General features: G+C 36.1%; 1 protein-coding gene across 2 annotated transcripts in view; it reads right to left on the bottom strand.

Moving 5' to 3' along the window:
• Snx27 (sorting nexin 27) overlaps positions 1-19768 on the bottom strand; it is a 157400-nt gene that overhangs the window by 14537 nt on the left and 123095 nt on the right. For both annotated transcript variants that reach the window (XM_081734099.1, XM_081734100.1), the window contains exons 8-10: positions 15450-15539; positions 14259-14408; positions 6666-6794 (exon numbers count right to left, since the gene is read on the bottom strand). In XM_081734099.1, coding sequence (XP_081590225.1) covers positions 6666-6794; positions 14259-14408; positions 15450-15539 — 369 coding nt within the window. The remainder of the gene's footprint in view (positions 1-6665; positions 6795-14258; positions 14409-15449; positions 15540-19768) is intronic.

The following is a 19768-nucleotide window of genomic DNA, read 5'->3' as shown; positions in this document are numbered from 1 at the left end:
GTGGTGGGACCAGAACTGTGCCGAATATGTCCGTACAATATGATTCACAGTGGCATGACCTGCAGGAAATTACGTCCTTTACACATTTCTACGTGTGCGATACCGTGAACTTAGCGTCGAAAAGGGCCACAACCAACTCTTCCCAGAATATGTCCAGTTTCTGCGGCATCAGACTATGTTCGACCACACTGTTCTACTGCATGACTAACGAGATACTGTTGTTTGCCTCGTGGCAATCTCACGGCGATGGGCTGCGCATGCGCGGTACAGTTGCACATTGAGTTTGGCTCAATATAACTGGATCAACCTCTGTATACTGATCTATGACGTGAATATTGAAAAAGTAATACTCTTGAAATCTGCACTGTAATCGCCAGTTTCTCGATCATGAATCAAAATACATATTTTGATTTTCGACCCATTGTTAATTAAACATAATAATTTATTGGAGTTACAGAATATTTTTCACTACAGATAAAGACTACTCAAAGAGCTGGAAAAAACTAAGAGGCTTTTTTTTTTTTTTCCACACTTGTGAATTTGTGTTCGCTGAGGATCATTTTCGATGGCAGTGTTACTTTAGTTTATAGTCAAGATCATTCAAACGAGCACCTTTCAAAACAAAATAATATAATCTACAAAGCAGATTTTTTTTTCAAACGATAAAAATAGCTTTTTTTTTTTAAAGAAAATCAAATCCAGCTTTTAATTTAAAATTTATTAGGAAAAAAAGTTGTAACAAAATCTGAAGTCTTTCCACGTTATTTGTATTCCCACTGTGGAAATAACACTCTAGCTATCGGTCCTACGTGTTTCAGGAAGCTGCTACCGTCAATTTTGATCATAAATTATGAAAACTATATATATAGGGTGGCCCATTTTAATCTTTCCACGGAAATATCTCGAAAACGCTTCAACATAAATGAAAACAAAAACTCAAATAAGAAATGCCATGGGGCACATTGAATGGTGTTATAGTGGTGCCCCCAGAGCCACCCTTCATGAGGGCCCAGAGCCCAACTTTAAAATTTTAAATGGAAACATGGGGTGAGTAATACCTCGTTCGATAGATCTTTAAAAGCTACAAAGCGCTGGAGCAAAGAATTGTTCATATCGGTCACCGTATTCAAAATGGCGGCCAAGATATGGTGCCTATATCAAATAAAACGTCCGGTACCATTAGTGAGAAAACTGTTGGAGATAAATGAACAGAATAAAAAGTGAAACAAGAAAATGATACGGTGTACGTCAAATGATGATGATGTGACCTCAGGGACGTTTTTCATGGCGGCCAGGGCCCAACTTGTGAATTTTAAATGGAAACATGAGTCGAATGATATTTCTTTAAACACTAAACAGCGACGTGGCAAAACATTTTTCATATGAATCAGTTTTTTAAAATTGGCCGCCAAAACATGGTCCCTGTATCAGCTAAAACGTCCAGTACCACTAATATGAAAACGATTGGAGATAAATGAACAGAATAAAACTCGTATAGGAAATCACAGTGGGTGTTTATTATTCCACAGCTCGAGAACGATGCAGCAGAGAAAAAGACGATTAAAATAAAAGTGACTTAATGCAAAGGAGGAAATCTAATTCCTAGAAAATTATCGCTGCAATCTCCCTCCTCTAAAGTGGGAAGGAATGATGAAATTGCAAATGAGAACCTTAGTTTTCGGAAATTGAATCTACGCAACAAAATTATCTGATTTTTTTTTTTTTTTTTTTTTTTTAAATAAGAGATAGAGGTCTCTGTAATGAGAAAAAGCAGGTAAAGTTAGTGTTAAATGGTACCTTCCATTTTTATTGCATGCAATGATTTCATGCAAAATCAATCAATGCGAAATGCAAAACAAAATTGTCGAACATTGAGTTTTTGCAATGTGAACGAGGTATCACTTGCCTCATGTTTCCATTTAAAATTTTGAATTTGGCTCTGGGCCCCCGGGGGGGAGGGGGTGGTAGTGCGACAATACCATTCGATGTGCCACATGACCTTTCCTATTTGAGTTTTTGTTTGGTTCATTTATCATATTAATGGTACTGGATGTTTTATCTGATATAGGTATCATGTCTTGGCTGCCATTTTGAATACTGTGACCAATATGAATAATCTTTTACCGCAGCGCTTTTTAGTTTTTAAAGATCTATCGAACGAGGTATCACTCGCCCCATGTTTCTATTTAAAATTTTAAAGTTAGACCATGGGCTCCCATGAATGACGGCCCTGGAGGGGACCGCGACAAAACCATTCGATGTGCTCCGTAGCCATTTCTATCTGAGCTTTTGTTTGGTTTATTTATGTTCAACCGTTTCGATGTTAGTGATACTGGATGTTTTATTTGATACATGCACCATGTCTTGGCGGCCATTTTGAATACGGTGACCGATATGAAAAATCTTTTGGCACTACGCTTTTCAGTTTTTAAAGATTTATCGAACGAGGTATCACTCACCCCATGTTTCCATTTAAAATTTTAAAGTTGGATCCTGGGCCCCCCTTTATATATATATATATATATATATATATATATATATATATATATATATATATATATATATATATATATATTACACGACATATTTCAATATGAAAGAATATAATTTCTGAAAACAACCATTTTATTATTATTACTACTTTGCAAAATTAGTATTACTTAGTTATTTACTTATTATTATTATTACAAAATATTCAGGATTTGTGGTGTACCTTTAAACCTGTTCTCGGATGCAACATGTGTTGAGGAAGAATCTGTTCTATTTGAAGTGATCATGCATAATACACTGTGCAGTCCGACATGCATGAAATTCAAGTCCCAGTGTGGTTCGGAGCATATGTAAATAGTATGTCCGTTCATAACATTGATGTTTCATAAGACATAATACAACAATCAATTACTATTATGTAAAATTGGCACGAACGTAAGTTCCTACAGGCTTTAATTTTTATTCGTGTAACTGGAAAAAGCTGTAAGTAGACATAAGCATGGAAGTTTTACTATTATTATCATTAAATCCTTTTCGTCTTTAAAACTTCTATAATCAATTCATGATACTATTCTCTTTATGCTGTATCATGCATTTCTATATTTACGTAGGCTCAGGATTAAAAAGATAAAGTTATTCGTAGGTGGTTACATATGTTTGCAGTTGTTGAAAATGAAATGTTTCATTATTACACAGCTTCTATTCTATTCATTTCGAGCCTACATATCTCCAATATCACCTGAGATATTACTATGGTGACATAAAAACATGCTTCATCTTCAGCGAAGAACGTTGTTTTTAGTTGTACTATGTGTGACGTACAGTACCTGTCAAAAGGATGTGACATTATGGTTTCTACAGTATAATTGATTTTACAGCGTACCGTCCGCGCTTAAATTTTTACAAGACAATGCTGAAACCAGTGCATTTCACTATAAAGCGGGTTGGTAATGAATGATTTTTTTTTTTTGCTGAAACCAGTGCATTTCACTATAAAGCGGGTTGGTAATGAATGATTTTTTTTTTTTTTTTTTTTTCGAATTTCCTTTGATTTTGTGCAAATTGTGCAGGTATGATACTGTTTCTTTTGTAGGTATTCTCTTTAGTTTTTGCGTTTATTTCTCGTTTAGGATTAGGCTGAGGAATTAGATTTCTGGGCTTTCGGCATCTATGGCCATGTTATTCCATTATATGTGACGTTCCTCGGTGATCACTAGAGCCCGGATTTCCATGCACAAACCAACCCTAAAATATGCATGCAAATATGCACGAAAAATATAAGAAATATGCACTAAAATATGCATTGAAATATACAATAAGAAAATAAAATGTCAGTTTCTTACAAAAATATCTTATCTTAATGATTTCTGCTGCAATGAACTATTAACCTTTTCCTTAGGTTTTCTTCTGTTAACCCTCTGCGTTTATCAGTAAGAAACGTTTTGTAGGTCGAGAAGTTTCGTTCTCTTACAATTCCATGTTTTCACCATTAAGTACATTTGCATTGGCACAGATTGTTTTGTACCCGGGATTTTTTTTTTTTTTTTTGCCTAATACTTTGCAAAGTTTATCTCACGCTATTTTCGCAAGACCGTGAGTTGTTTCACTGGACAAAGTCTGAGATTATTCGGCCAACAAGGAGAGTGAATACTGCAAAGCATTCTTTCGGGATTCCAACTGTATGATAATTTGAGGTAATCTCGAGAAGTGGTTGTGTATGTACTTAATTTTGTTCTCAATGTCATTCGTAGAGGAACATTTTTTGAGACACAAATAGCAGTTGCATTATCGGGACTTAGTGAGTCTTCAACTGTCTTCACTTGATTTAAATTATCTGCATAATACGGCACAGGTTCTAGCCACGAGCTCCACTAGTTGACAAGGTATTGGAAAATTTTTCGCAACTTTGGGAAAGATACGTACGTGCGATGGATCTTTCACAAATACTTTCTTTACATTTGATACAAGCGCGTCTCCTGCTAGATGTTAGCACCTGATTGTTTTTGCTACGCAATGAAGACCGTGTGCAAGACAAGTCAGGCAGACTACTTTAGGATAGGATACAACACTGTCTTCTATTATTCTATACAACATTTTATTCTACATCTTCGTTCACAAAGTGAGTCAGTTCACTTTAAATATAACCTACTTTCTTATGATATACTCTCAAATATGCTAGTATGCAGCAATAAAATTTGAGAATATGCAGTATCCTGCAAAGTTTACGAAATATGCATGCACATCGAAATTCACTCAAAATATGCACTTATATGCACCAACACATGCGTCTCAAACGAATCCTTGCAAGTCCGTTGGAAAGAAGAAAACATTTTCCATACGTTTCTGCATGTTACTATAAACATGTATTTTGTATATAAATCCAGGCTGTAGTGATCACACTGCCCAGAGAAGTGGGGAGGAAAAGAATGGGAAAGAAGGAAGCGGACTGGGACCATTATGTTGGGCATTATCGCGACATTTGCTGATGTGAATGGGGAAAACCCAGGAAAACCTCACTCAGGATAGTTGGCATAAAAACTTTACATTTTCTCTACCAACTATCCCCATTGGAAACCGAACCCGGAAGAGCACGCAACAAAGGGAGAGCGTTAACGACTACGCTACGCGGCTCACGCTTGTTTGTTTGTTTGTTTTAGTTTTTAAAAACGCTTTATTTTTTATTTATTTATTTTTGTTATTTTCGAGATATGCTTACGGTGCGTAGAGCTCGAAACCTTGATTAGGACAACAGTAAGCTACTGCAAATAGTCGAAAAGTGTGACAACACGCTTTGAGCTTGCTCAGTACTTTGGCATTTCCAGAATAACAGGGAGGGAGTTACAGCTGCAGGAGGCGTTCAAATACATAAAAGCGGCCGTCTATGTTGCACTGACTCGCTGGTCGATCGATCGTAGTATCTTTTGCATATCCAGATGCGACCTTAGTTCAACAACGTTTGAAATCGCCAAAGAAATATTGACTATGGAAATCATTCATTTGTACAGACCATCCAATGAGTCTAACCAAAAAACACTGCAGTTATGCGTCAAGTGGTAAGGCTCAGAAAGTACAGTTCAGTGGGTGTTTTAACAGTGTCAAACAGTGGTTTCAGTAGTCGAGAGCAAGTTCATGTTTGGGAGCGACAGTATCAAATGGATTCGGCGACTAGTTTGTAAGCATTTTGTTCCTGAATATCAAATACCAAGGTGGACGAACAAGTCTGATGGCCTTTTCTGCCATGGTTATGGGGTCGCTTCACCGAATGAAAAAGCGATGGATCGTGAGGTTTATATTAAGATTTTGGAAAATGTCACGCTGCTTTATACAAGAAGTTCTCATGATCGTGGAAGACCAAGATAAAGACCAGAAGCATATGGCGCCTAATGAACAGGGATGATTGATTCCGACGCCATACATTTCTAGAGTGGCCCAGTCAAAGCCCTGACCTGATTTATCATTGAGCCCCTGTGAAACGTCATTGAGAAACTGAATATATATCGCTAAAAAATTTCAACATTTTCAAGAAAAGCAGAACAATTTTCCCCAGTTAATTATTGATATCCTTGTCACATTAATGCCGGAAAGGTGCAAAGTGATGATCAAAAAATGGATTCGCTACGAACTATCAAGGACGTCGAATCTTATGTACCATCGTAAATCTTCTTTATGTGTGCAACTTAATGTGTAATGTAAGTAAAATAACACTGAATAAGTGACAAACACTTTCAAGATGAACCTTTCACAGTTCTGTGACCATCTATTCACTCTACAAAATATTGCACTAAAAAACTACGATATCACATCTTTTTTGGACAGGTATTGTACTTCAGTTTCTTTATCGAATGGTATAAATAAAAGGAGTTTCATTTGCGAGAAAAATTACGTGAAAAAATAATTAATTAATAAAATAAAAGCTTGGAACAATGCTGACGTGGCTAATGTCGTACAACTCCAGCGTAAAACTCGACTAGTTTTGTGATTATTGTCCCCGGCGGCACTTATTCGTATAATGTGACCATCTCCATACGCAACAAGACAGAAAAGCGGTTTTTTTTTTTTTAATTGGTTTCATCTCTGAATACAGAATTCACGACTATGGAAAGGCCCAAAGAATATCAACATAGCACTTTCACAACAAAAATTCCTCACAAGTATGGACTTTAAATTGAACTTACATAAGGTGTGAAGATCTTTACCCATCGCGGAGGTTTATCTGGTCGTTGATATTGAAAGCAAAAAGCCATAGCCTCATCATCAACTTCCCATTCTTTAATGCTTGGCCACAAGAAATCCACCACCTGCGACTAATAAAACAAAAAAATATTAAATTCATATTCAAATATTTCGTCATATTATTCTCACTAAGTGATTTTGCAAAGAAAGAAAAATGCTGGATCTTTACCCTACAAAGGAGAAGAGTAAAGATGTACTTGAAAAAAAAATAATAATAATAATAATAAAAAATAAACAGAAATAGTAGCAAACAACAACAATAACCTGCCTTCAAAGTTCGGGCAGTGGTACAACTCAGTGGAACGTTAACCAAACAAGTCGTTCAAGTTCATAGGTCGCGTAGTTCTGAGTTTAAACAGATTGTTATGTAGCGAATGGAACAAAAGATAATTCGACAGTGCGATATTAGGTAAATATGGGGGATTAATCACTGCTTCCTAACCAAATCGGATAATATCATGTGTGGTCTTGGTAACATGTAAATTCCCGTTGTCCTGAAGCAAAACACCTCTGCGATTCACGTAGATACTAGTTTCACTGTTTTCGATATTTCATGTACATTTTCCAATTGCTGTCAGTTGATAGTCTGGCAAGGTGGCAGCAGTTTGCGTTGTACTATACCCCAAATAGTTCATCAAATACAAGCGTAACTTTCTATTGACGCTCTAGTGATTTTGGTTGAGAGTGGGTTTATGTGGTGTCAATCATGAACACATTACAGTGCTAAAGATGTGAATCATCATAAAAAACTACCGCTTATCTCATATTAGGACTGTCCAGGAAGAATTTCTTTCCCATTCACAGACATACGAAATAAAGAAACGCTGATATTTTCTCTTTGTTTTTTTCTGAACCGCAGTCACCTCCTGTGGGACCAACCTTCCCCATTACATCACTTTTTACGCTGGTATGAATGTTAGAAAAAGGTTTTGGAACTCCAACTGCTTCTCTCAATGCCACTATCCAGAAACTTAAGAATTTAATGGAAATAAATAATACTAGAAAAAATTAATATAGCGTTGGACCATCTTTCGCCCTCAGAATGGGTCTCATGCGACGTGGAATGGAGTTATAGACGTCGTGAATGGTAGCAAGTGGAGTATTACACCATTCAGATTGCGCGTGCACTGCATCATTCAGTTCCATGAGAGGATGGAGGGTGCAAATCTGTCCGATTCTGTATCCAAAACGGACCAGAAGTGTTTAATTATATTCAGGTTCGGGGATTGTGTGGGCCAAGGGTGGTGTTCAACTTCATCCTGATATTCTTCATGCTGCAACAGCTCCAGCTGTGTGAATAGGCACCTTTTCATCCTGGAATATGGTGTCACTGCCTCGCAAACAACATTTGGATCACAGAATATACATGGACGCTAAAATATCGCAAACGGGCAGCGACGCAACCGGAAAGAGTCAGCGCAGGGTTCACTGAAAACCAGGATATTGTAACCATAGCAAACCAAAGAGACACCACTATGTTTCACGGTTGGGCGGAGACAATGCGGATCATACGTTTCTTTTGACGTTCCCCACATACAAACACGACGCGATTTTAAAATGAATGATGACTCATCCGACCATTCGATGGGTATTTGGACAAAGGTGATATGTCCGTGCTTTAATTTTTGCAGGACACAAAATTCAAGGCATCTCATAAATCAGAGCTTCATGCAAAACCTTGTTTTTGTTAATGGAATATTTGCTGGAGGTTCAATGTGCTACAAATGCAAAAACACTTCGGACATTATCCATATCAGTCAAAACCTGATTTTCGAAGAAAAATGGACATATCACCTTTGTCCAGATACCCATCGAATCAGTGGTCCATATTGCACTTGGCAGTATTATCGGCCAAAGCATGATGGTTCCTTATCAGAGGTTTCGCCCGTGAAACCCTATCACATATGTCCGTCACGTAACTCGCGGCGTACTGTCATTGTCGACAAAGGATGTGGGAGGTGTTCCTTGAGTTCATCAATCATTAGCAACGCAGTCGCACAACGCACAGTGGTCGGAAACTGGGAAAAAGTGGTCAAAAATCGATTTTGTCAACTTCACCGCCTATGAAATCGGAATTGATATTTGATTATAAGTATCTCTCCTGCTTCCAAACCCGGAGTTTTAGGACATATGAATATTTTCACTGTCCATAAAATGCATGCAAACATGAACAAATAAAATTGCCGAAAAATCAGTAAGAAATAAACCAAACAATATGATATGTTTTAACCATTAATATCGTTTCTGAGGTCGATGAAAGCGGTTGAATAGTATATTGGACTCGAATACTGTGTGTTTAGTGAAGAGTTTTATTTGTTATCCATTGTCATATCATTTAGATGATAGCTTTGTTAGTGTTAACGAGAAGTTACATATACACTTATGTTAGCAGCTCTGCTTATCTGCGAAATAAGGTTTATTAAGCTGACCATAAGTAGTACAAAGGTTGAGCATTGGAAGTAGCTGCAGCCAAGTACAGCTGAAGGACTCAGCCCTATCTGACTGGAAATGCGTGATGAGTAATGTTGTTGTGGTCGCAATCGAGATCCGCTATCTGAGCCTCACAAAGAAAAAAGGTATTTTGTCTTGTACGTAATTTGGATTGCCTTCGTCTCTGAATCAAAGTTTTAGTGAAAGCCTCATACATATTGCAGTGATAAACTATCAGTCAAGTGGAGCTGCTGTATATTACACGTTAGTGCAGTGGTATACAAAAAGATTTTATACTGAATCTTTTAATCTTACCGAAACAACGTAATCCTGAACTAAATTGCATTCCAGTAAGTATTAGTGTTTCTTCGAAGATGGTGCGAGTGTAAAACTGAGAACTTTAATTTTGTATCTTAAGCCAAACACACGTTGTTTTATATCGTCTTTTTATTAGCTGCACTTACAATTAGACGGAGAGCACATTGAACCTGTAACCGCTCCTTGGGTGCATATTAAGACCTGTCATAACTTCGTACTGGCTAGCGATGCCCAACTCACATAAGGCGTCAACATATTATGTTTTCAATTTATAAACTGTATGTGATTCGCGAGGTGGATTTCAAGATGGCAGCTTTCATTGTTCTGTGTCCTTCCCAATTTCTTCTCACCTTTATTACTACCCTACATTGTTCCTTTGGTTATATTTTGCAGTTTTTGACATTTATGCGAGGGGTTTCCACACTTTTACACCATCTGCACGTATTGCAGCAGGGGTTCTTACAATCACTTTCGCGGTAACTGCAATCGATTTAGAAGGGACAACTACGTAGAGAACAATAGAGAGACGTCCGTCGACTTCCATTATTTCGGAATAAACTATTTTTGTCCGTTTTTTTCAAGTTTCCGACCACTGTGCGACGGTTTCGAGTGACAATTCGCTTTAATACTTGGCGGGACCTGCCACTGAAGTTTTTTTCCGACCCTATTACTCCTGGCTAATGTGCTTTTGCTGTGTTCTGTATACCACCATCTTGGACATTATCCCTCACAATACACCAAACACACTTGCCACTTTTGTCATGTTCACACTACATAACCGAGTGCCAATTTGTTATCCTTGGAAATTACAGACGTTGTCCATTTTACACTATCAACATCTGCTTAATTCACTACACACTGCCGTTCTACTGGCAACTTCGTAATACAAAGTTTGCCCTAACACATCATTACCAATAGCCTGGCGCTGCGGTCGCCGCCTGAACGTTGCCATTTGACTTGTTTCCATTAAATTTGTAAGTATCTCTATTTGGACGCTACGAACCTTAAAAAGCAACCCAGAGTACCACGTTATCTACGGTTGGAGAACGTCTTGGGCGGATTTATCATCGTTCTTAAATCGTTTCAACTACTGTTGTATCCGTTCATTTGCCACATCTCTACCGAATCCGTAGCATTTTCTTTCCATTTCACTACTGTTTGTTTGCGGTTTAAACTCAGAGCATATAGTTCCGTATAATACGCCTGTGATTCCCATATTTGATCTTTCATTTCCGTTTCGTATAATTATTGCGACCACGATCAGCAAGCTACAAGCGCAAACATTCATTAACATGTTTACTTTCTTTCCTTCCTTCATTCCTTTTAATTTTCCCGTCTCGAAACGAAATTGGTATAGTTCGTGCAGCGCACCACGTAGAAATCAGTGGGTATCTAATTCTAATGAATTACGAATAACCTCAGAAATAGGCTATAACTTTGTAGATAAGCAGCACTCTCCTGAGCCAGATATCCACCCAATAATAATTAGAAGAGAACAAGCGAATTTCATTTCATAGTTGTGAAACTACGGTAGAGTTTCACGCTACATGGATTCAATATTCAAATAGGTATATAATTCCGAGATGAAACGGATACTGAGAGATCAATCCTGTTAAGTAGTAAATTCTACCCCCTTCCGATCTTAAGAGGAAGATAAGAGAAATACGAAGATGAAATCTTTTCTTAAGACGCTAAAACTATTCAAAAAAAAAAAAAAAAAAAAAAAAAAAAATTCTCGGTATCTTTGACAGTTATGCTCTATGGGAAGCAATATTTAAACTGGAAGCACTAGTAAATTTGAACCACTTCCGGTTTCGGTAGAAAGTTGCGACTGGTTATGATGTATCTTGCAACGCTGAATAGATTCCAGAAAAAAAAACTGGCGCTATCTATTACTGCTTTTGTTTTATGGCGATCAACGTCGAAACCAGAAATGGTCAATTTCTACCAATTCCGGTTTGTATACATGATTAATGGAGGAGATAAAACTCCAGAAGAACTCCCTTGGAGTTTTAATCACGGAGGATAAAAACAGGAGAAACACGAAGTTGAGTTTTCTTTTAGTTTGAATTCTTTCAGTTCAATGTCCTACATTTATGTCGTTTAGGTTAAGGGAGACGTGTTGAGGTTGCTTTTAGTCCTTCTTATGTAACTCTCATTGCAATTACATTTTATTTCCTAAACGCTGGATTTATTATTGGGATCTGATGTTCTTCCCTAAGGTTTTGAAGGGCTTCAAAGCTGTATGGGAACCGTGCTGAGTAAAAAATCTCCTTTAGTGTATCAATCTGGGGAAAATAGGTAGTTCTATCCATTTCGGGTCATTAATTTCGTTTTCGTCTACTGAAACTTGAATACATTCTAATCTGGTTACACAAACTTATTAATAATGGATACCCAATCGTACTGCTAAGCTTCAATAAATGTTCAATCTTTATCTGTATGTCAGATTCTAAATAGGTAAATGAAATGGCACGCAAAAGAAAATCTTCCAAATATTTGTTTCAGTCTTTGCAGAATGACAGATTTATAATGAATATATTGAGTGCCAGCTGAGGGTTTGTGATGGATATTGATAACGACGAATTGTATCATAAAACCGAAATCAACGGATAGGACTACCTATTTTTTCCCCGACTGACAATAGCATTAAAGAAGATTTTTACACATGACGGTTTCTGTACAGCTTCTGAAGAGTCCAAAACCTTACAGAAGAACATCACCCAATCTAAGATTTGTTAAACGGATCCCAATGATAAAACCGGTATCTAGGAAATAAAATGAAGTAATCATGGGAATTACAGAAGCAAGATAAAAGAAACCTCACAACCTGTATGATGAAACATGTTAGGAATGCTAAATCGGAAAGTCAAGTTACAGGCATGTCGAAACATTTAAAAGAACCTCAATTTAGGACAGAAGATTCAAAAATTTTATTGAAGGCTAAAAATGAAGATTTGTTTTTGTAAATTTATTTATTAAAAAATAAATAAATAAAAGAAATAAATTTAGACATGGAATGGTTAAGTGATAAATGGGAAAACTACAAACATGAGTTGGCAACCTTTCTCTAATGAACATAAGAATGCGTAAATAAACCAAAGTGTCTCCAGCACTGTTCTACAATGGTAAATTCGTTCCTTATATATTCCTGTTGTTTATACTCCGAGACCAAGACTCCATGAGAGAGCCGAAAGCTCAGAAGTGCAAGCATTATTCAGGAAATATATGTATAAACCTGTAAGTAGAACAATAATTTTAACACTTTATATTTAATTCTAGTCATAATTCTACTAGAGGTAAATATAAAGTATTACAATTACTTGTGAGAGTTAACTAAAATACTTGATTTCAGAGCCAAACAAAACTACGTTCTAAATGTAACTGTTGTTATAATATTTCATCTCATAAGCAAATAGAAAATAATGAATCTAAAGTGAATACAGTACTAGTCAAAGTATAGGAGATACGCCTATGCATGCCTCATCTGCTTAATTCTGGAATTTCACTGTTTGCAACATTTGCAAGCAAGAATTTCTGGTGACAAGTGTTCACCTCGACGAAGAATGAACCAATTAAATTTTCCATAGAAACAGAGAACTACACACTATCTTTGGAGCTCCTTTGTTCATGTGCAGCTTTCTTATGGAGCTGTATTTCTGTAAACATTTTGAAGTCACGAAATATATACAACACACGACTGAAGTTCATAAAACCACAGAAACATTATATCTTCTCATAAACAGTCACTATCTTATACTAAACTGTCTGTTACATTGTGTTTAACGAAGTATCATTGAAGTAAACTTTTTTTTTTTTTTTTTTTTTTTTTTTTTTTTTTTTTTTTTTTTTTTAACGAAGAACGACATTAGTTATTTGTGCGAAACTGACACTAAATTAAAAATTTTTCACTATTGCATTCACTTTACAAGTTATTTCACCTTGATACAACTTTCCGTTTGTAATCCAAGATGCTTTTAAATTTGGTAGAACTTTAAAAACATCCTGTAGTAAAAACTTACTGCCTCGTTTAAATCTGAAACAAACATTTTATGTACTCAAAAAAGTGTATTTTATTATATTTTCATTAATACAGTATTTAGTTTCAGTCGTAACGTAATGAACATAAAAGGTAACACAATTTCAACGTTTCTGGCTATTACAATAAGAAATTGAAGTATTATTCCTTTCTTCTTCTTCTTTACAAATTAGAAATAAGTGCTCACGTACTTTCACACAAGTTGCAAGTCTCTCTCTCTCTCTCTCTCTCTCTCTATATATATATATATATATATATATATAAATATAAAGTGCGACAAACTAAGCATAGAAGCGATGGTTATATTTTTGCAGTATGCTAAATAATTTTTGTTATATTTCTTGTAACTATATATATTGTATGAAATGCCCTAGCAAAAGCCTTACTTATTTCGGCCTTAAAAACTTCAAAACTTTCAAAAAACAAAATGGGCAAGTTACATGAATATAAAGATTTTTTAAAAACCAATGATGTAGTAAGAGGCAAACCTGAGAAAAAAAAAATTGTAGTAGGTAATATCATAATATATAAACAGGTTCTACATAATCATACAATTATTGTGGTACCAGTTTTCAAGGGTAGAGCCCCCTCCTATCGTTGACTTTCTTTAACTTCATTAATTACATTTCATTCATTAAACATTATTACAAAAGAATAACATTAATATAGTGAAACTGTAAGTTAATAATCACTAAAACTACTTTAAGATGCTAAAGACTACTTAAAAAAACTAAATTGGTGTGCTTACTTCTGGGGCCCCGTCCTCTCTACACGCTTGCAGTTTGAAACTTTTGGAACCAACTGATGCAATGACATGGCCATCTTTTCGTGAGTCGCATGCACAATGAGGAAACACAAGTTCACCATATCCGTCCAACTCGCGAGCTAACTGCAAGTACTGGAAGAAAAATATCGCAACGTATAAGAACAATCATTACTCAAACATCTTTGACGCTATGAAAAATATGTTTTTACTACGGACCTAATCAGTAGAATTAATTAATGTTCTACATTCTTAACAACAAAATATGTTACAATATTATTAACCGTACTGCAGAATACTCATTTGATTGATTATAATCTAAAATAATACTTCCAGAAATTCAATTTCCATTTTTTTCTGATATTAAGAGGTACGACTACCTCTGACTATGGCTGTGGTAAGACCTGGATTTGACATAAGATAGAAGAATATTTTAAGTGGTCCCGAGGCCACACAATGCGTTAACGAACTGCTATATGTCAATAATTCCTTACCATTATTTATTAATATTTTACTTTTGCACAAATGTTTAAGGTTAATCTTCTAACCTAAGTTACATCAAGAAAAGAAGACGCAATGCTAAGAAAGATTTTCAATTTTTGTGCATGCGGAAGAATTATTAAGCCTGCAGTTATTACATAAAAAAAATCACAAATAAAAAATCTACATAAACAACCACTTCTTTATTTTATTCACGAGGCGTCTTTAATTTTAGAATCCTTGCACAAACAGTGGAAAATGTGTTTATAAAGGATTCGATCTTTATGTGAGTGCTTAACCTTGTGCATAAATCTACATAAGAGACTGACACTATAGAGGGAAACCCTTAGAGATGCAATCAACGAACTTAGGTGTACCACTTCTCTCTCTAGCTATTCATAAAATATGCTTTACTGTTGAACATATTTTTGTGCAATCATGGGAATAATTACAGATAAATACACAATATTACTCCTTATTCCCAATTTTCTTGCGACTAATGCTTTTTTTTTTAATGAATGTTTTACGTAAGAAAAGGTACAAATATTATTCAATATTATCTACGAGATATACCACATATAAGCATTTATAATCAAGCAACAATGAAAGAAGTTACATACACACTCTTTAGAAAATCAATTCTTGTTGAAAAAAATAATCATTACAATCTGAAAGAATATAAATCGAATTACTAACCTCGTGTTTCCTAGCTGAATCTTGGAGTGCCTTTAGCTGATATAGTCTGTCATCGGCTCTAATGTGTCCTCGATTAACATCATCCACAGCCTGAAAGCAGTAAGAACTAACTTAGTAGCTCATTTACCGCTTCATTTCGAAAGCAAGTTAACTTACAACTATTGTTGAGCTTACTGTAAATTATCACAGTATTCGAAAATTGACGTAGGATTCGCAATGTTACGCTAGCTACAAATGAGATTACTACTTGTTTCAATCTTTCTCCTATGTTCTGTATACTACTTTACAACCATAATGTATAATTCTTATGTACTTTTAAGTATTATTTGTATTTACGGGCAAAATGAGCTATTTAAAAAGGTACAAGCTATCAAGAAGAAGAAGAAATTATATAAAGAAATAATTTAAATATTTTGTATTATATTGAGATTTTGCTTGTTGTTGTTGCTATGACGATTTGTTTACTTGTTTTAATGTCGTTGCTATAGTAGCTAGAAAGATATAGATGTAACTAGGCACCATATTGTGTAATCTGAATGTACATTATTTTAAGGTGTCGAACAAAATATACGTCGAAGGATAATATTATATATATACATATTTGAAATGCATTATTGTGTAGAATTATTCAAGATAATCTCGTGTATTGCATAAACATTTAGAATCAGGGCATATGTAACAGTTCACGATAGAATTAGCGTTACATATTATATGGTGCCGAAACCGTGGACTTTGCAGATCAGTTAGAAGTAAAAGTAAACTATCTCTCAGCACCACGGGTTATTTATTGCTTCGTAATAAAAGAAAAATTTACAGAAGACCCATAATGAATGTGAATTCCGGAATTGAAGAAGTTGATGTTCCTGGAAGTGAAACTTCAACGAATGTAGTTAAACTTCTACAACAGCTAGGACAACAAATGAACACCAGATTGGAACAAATGGATTCCAAATTGGACACCAGATTGGAACAAATGGATTCCAAATTGGACACCAGGCTGAAACGAGTGACACGACAAATAGGACACGAGTTCGATTCCAGATTGGAACAGCTAAATACCAAATTGGAAGTAACTGACAATAGGATGAAACAGATTGTTCATAGCTTTGCATTGATGAAAAGTAATGTTGACGTAGTCAAAACCCAAGTCAACGAACATGCCAATCAAATTCGAAGACTGCAGGAAGAAATCCATACTATTAAAGAAAAGATCAGTGCGGATCAGTGTGTCCTGATTCTGTCCTCAACGTTGTGCGTGATAAGTATAGGAGACCTGAACCAAGACACTGCGAAGACGACAACGATTCATCCGAAATCTGTTCTGACAGGGAGGATACCATTTCAAATACGGAGAATGAAGAAAGGACACCTCGAAGGAATCATAAGCATCGAAAACAACATCTGAAGGTGAAATTCAATGAAATAAGGTCACTAACCAAATTCAGTAGCAGATCAGAAGACATCCCTGCAAGCATGTTTCTAGAAAAATTTGAGCAAGAGTGCGAGTTAATTAGCATAGGTAAGGCCAATTTTCTTAAGATAATACCGCATATTTTGTTACCACTCTGTTCTGTTTGGTTTAAAGTAATTAGCAGTAGTTTGCATAACTATTCTGATTTCAAAAATGCCTTGCTAGCTAATTTCGAAAATGACTATGTTAGCAGACAGGAATGCTCAGATTCGGAATCGACGTTTTGATCCAAAAGTCGATAAAAGCCTCACCGATTTTGTGATCGCCGTGCATAATGATTTGAAATAAATCAATCCCTACCAACAGGAGTCGCGTATTATCGCCTGAGTGAAAATATTACTACCATTTAAGCTTCAGCAAGTATTAATCTCGTCACAATGTATAAAATTCAATTATTTAATTATGATTGTTTAAAATTATGAAAGTCAGGTTAGATTGCAAAGTAATAGTAATAGAAATCAAACTAATTATATTTCTGTTCGAAATATACATGTTAGAGAGAACTGTAATCCTAGTACAAGAGATAATGTTAGATTTACTCGTGGCGACAATACGACAGAACCTAACTTCAGAAGAAACAGAAATAATAATAGTGTCGTTTCTAGAAATAATGTAAATAATCGAGCTAATTTCTCATGAAATTCCAGATTTCGTAATAATTACCTAGGTGGCAGATATTTTCGAAATAGAAACCAAAGAATTAGTGAAGTAACCAACACGCAGGATTGTAATAAAGATTGTACTACAGAGGTTGTTCAGTCTACATTTGGCCAATTTCGACTTACCTAAAAATTTACAAGAATCCATGGCGCCAGGTCCGTAAGTGCTCGATGTGTTTCCCTTGGTTCCTAACAATAGCCCGACAGCGTAATTTCCACTGTAATCGGCTTCTCTGAAGAACAGGGAAGGGAATCTTGTCCCATTCCCTTTGCACAGCTTTCCAAAGTCCTTCCACAGTTGTCACACGCAGTTTTCCCAAAGCCCGCTTCAGCAATCCAAATCCACAATAGTCCATAGGACTTGCATCTGGAGATTTAACAGGTACCTCATTGAAAGGTATCACCTGTATACAACTTGCCTCCTCCATCTCTCTGTAGAATGTGAGGGACGATCGTGAGGTATGTGATGAGGCCTTGTCCATGTGAATGCGCAACTGATTGGCGTCATTTCCGTACATTGTTGGAATCTCATGATCGTAGATCGGCCGCATGATCTGCTCCTGAAAATACTGCGAATTTATTTTGCAGTTCCTCGCCACCCTACGAGTCTTCAGTTTGCCTCGGTAACAGTAGCCAGTAACAATCATGAACCCTTTTGGGAAGGATTCTTTACAGACACGGACCTACCTTCTGAAGTTCTTGGCGCCTTTCTCTCGGTACATGATGGCTCTCGGTTTGCCGCAGTCGGAAAAGTCAATCTATGCTTCATCGAGCGTTATGACGTACATCCACCTTTGTTTTACCAGATGTCGTTCGTACAGCTTCCCGGCGTTACACTTTCGTTCCTTTTGGTGGGCATCCGTGAGAAGATAGCCGCGAGCTTTCATGACTTTTTCCAGCTTGAGTTGGTGGTGTAACGTCCGGCTCACAGTCCTCAAAGACACGTCAAGACGATTAGCCATACACTTTTGTGTTGGCGGATTTTCTTGCATTGCCATTTTGCGAAGTTTCCTCTGCATGGTGGAGGTGGTCCTGGTGCATTCCCGCTTCCTAGGCAACTTCTTTGGTGATCCAAATGGTGGAGCTTCGTTGCCCTTGTACTTTTTAATAACATTTTTTATTCTACTTAAACTGATGTTGCAACCATTCTTCTTGCATTGTTTTTTAATGACAGAAACACTAAAGTGAGCGTCATAAAGAGCCGCAACATAGCCTTCCCAAAACCGGCTTAGTTTGGGCGGCATTTTGGTTACAGAGCAGAAACCCACATACTTGGAAACAAATTTAACACAACACTCACAACAATGGTCCTGTTTTGTGCGTTATTGTCGTCCGCGCGGAAAAACAACTCCGTTCCCAGCAAGCCACTGCACAACATTGCAAGACGTCACGAGCCAGGTTGGGTGAGTCCATTCTGCCCGGGAGGGGGAAGGAACGAAATCGGCCAAACGTAGGCTGAACAACCTCTGTATTCAATGTACCTAATCGGATCTTTTAGTAATGTCACTTAACCTAAATGTGATTGAAGTGGATTGGATTAGAGCCACGTTATCAACTTATTCGCAAGAATATAAAAACAGTAATTTAAACTTAGAAGACAATATTTCAAATCCTTTAAATGATAGCAACTAATAATAATATATATTTGAAAGTGCTGTTCCTTTTCTGATATTAATTGGTTTTTGCTTTGTTTCACTTTGAATATTGTTCTGATTTCATTGTAATTCTACTTCGCTCATATTCTATAAATTACATCTATGCATCGATACAAATATTGTCTATCAAATTTATGCTAACCATGCCAGAATAAATGAAATAGGTTAAGTTGTATTTTAATGTACACCAACTTTATGTTAATATGTATAAATAGCATCGAATTGAATACTTTATTTAGGACCTAAAAATAACCAACAAACGTACCACATTTTGAATATCTCCTTATCGTCGGTAATTTTATACACTTAAAATAAAATTGATTATGGAATAAATATAAAAATGATATTGAGATAAAATGAAAATGGTATGGTATGGTATTTTATGAATTGTAATTTTTATATATACGAGGGTTATTTAAAAACTAAGGTAACTATTGTATATGAAATGTCTAACGGTCCAGGATTCTTTCTTTAATTGTGAACAATGTAAAGAAGTCCCAGTGATTCGGGAGTCATTATACAACGATAATGTGT

Source organism: Thermobia domestica, chromosome 12 (assembly GCF_964235325.1).
Source record: "Thermobia domestica chromosome 12, izTheDome1.hap1.1, whole genome shotgun sequence".
Lineage (NCBI taxonomy): Eukaryota > Metazoa > Arthropoda > Insecta > Zygentoma > Lepismatidae > Thermobia > Thermobia domestica.
Note: the sequence above shows the minus strand (reverse complement) of the source record. Positions and strands in the feature narration are given on the sequence as shown.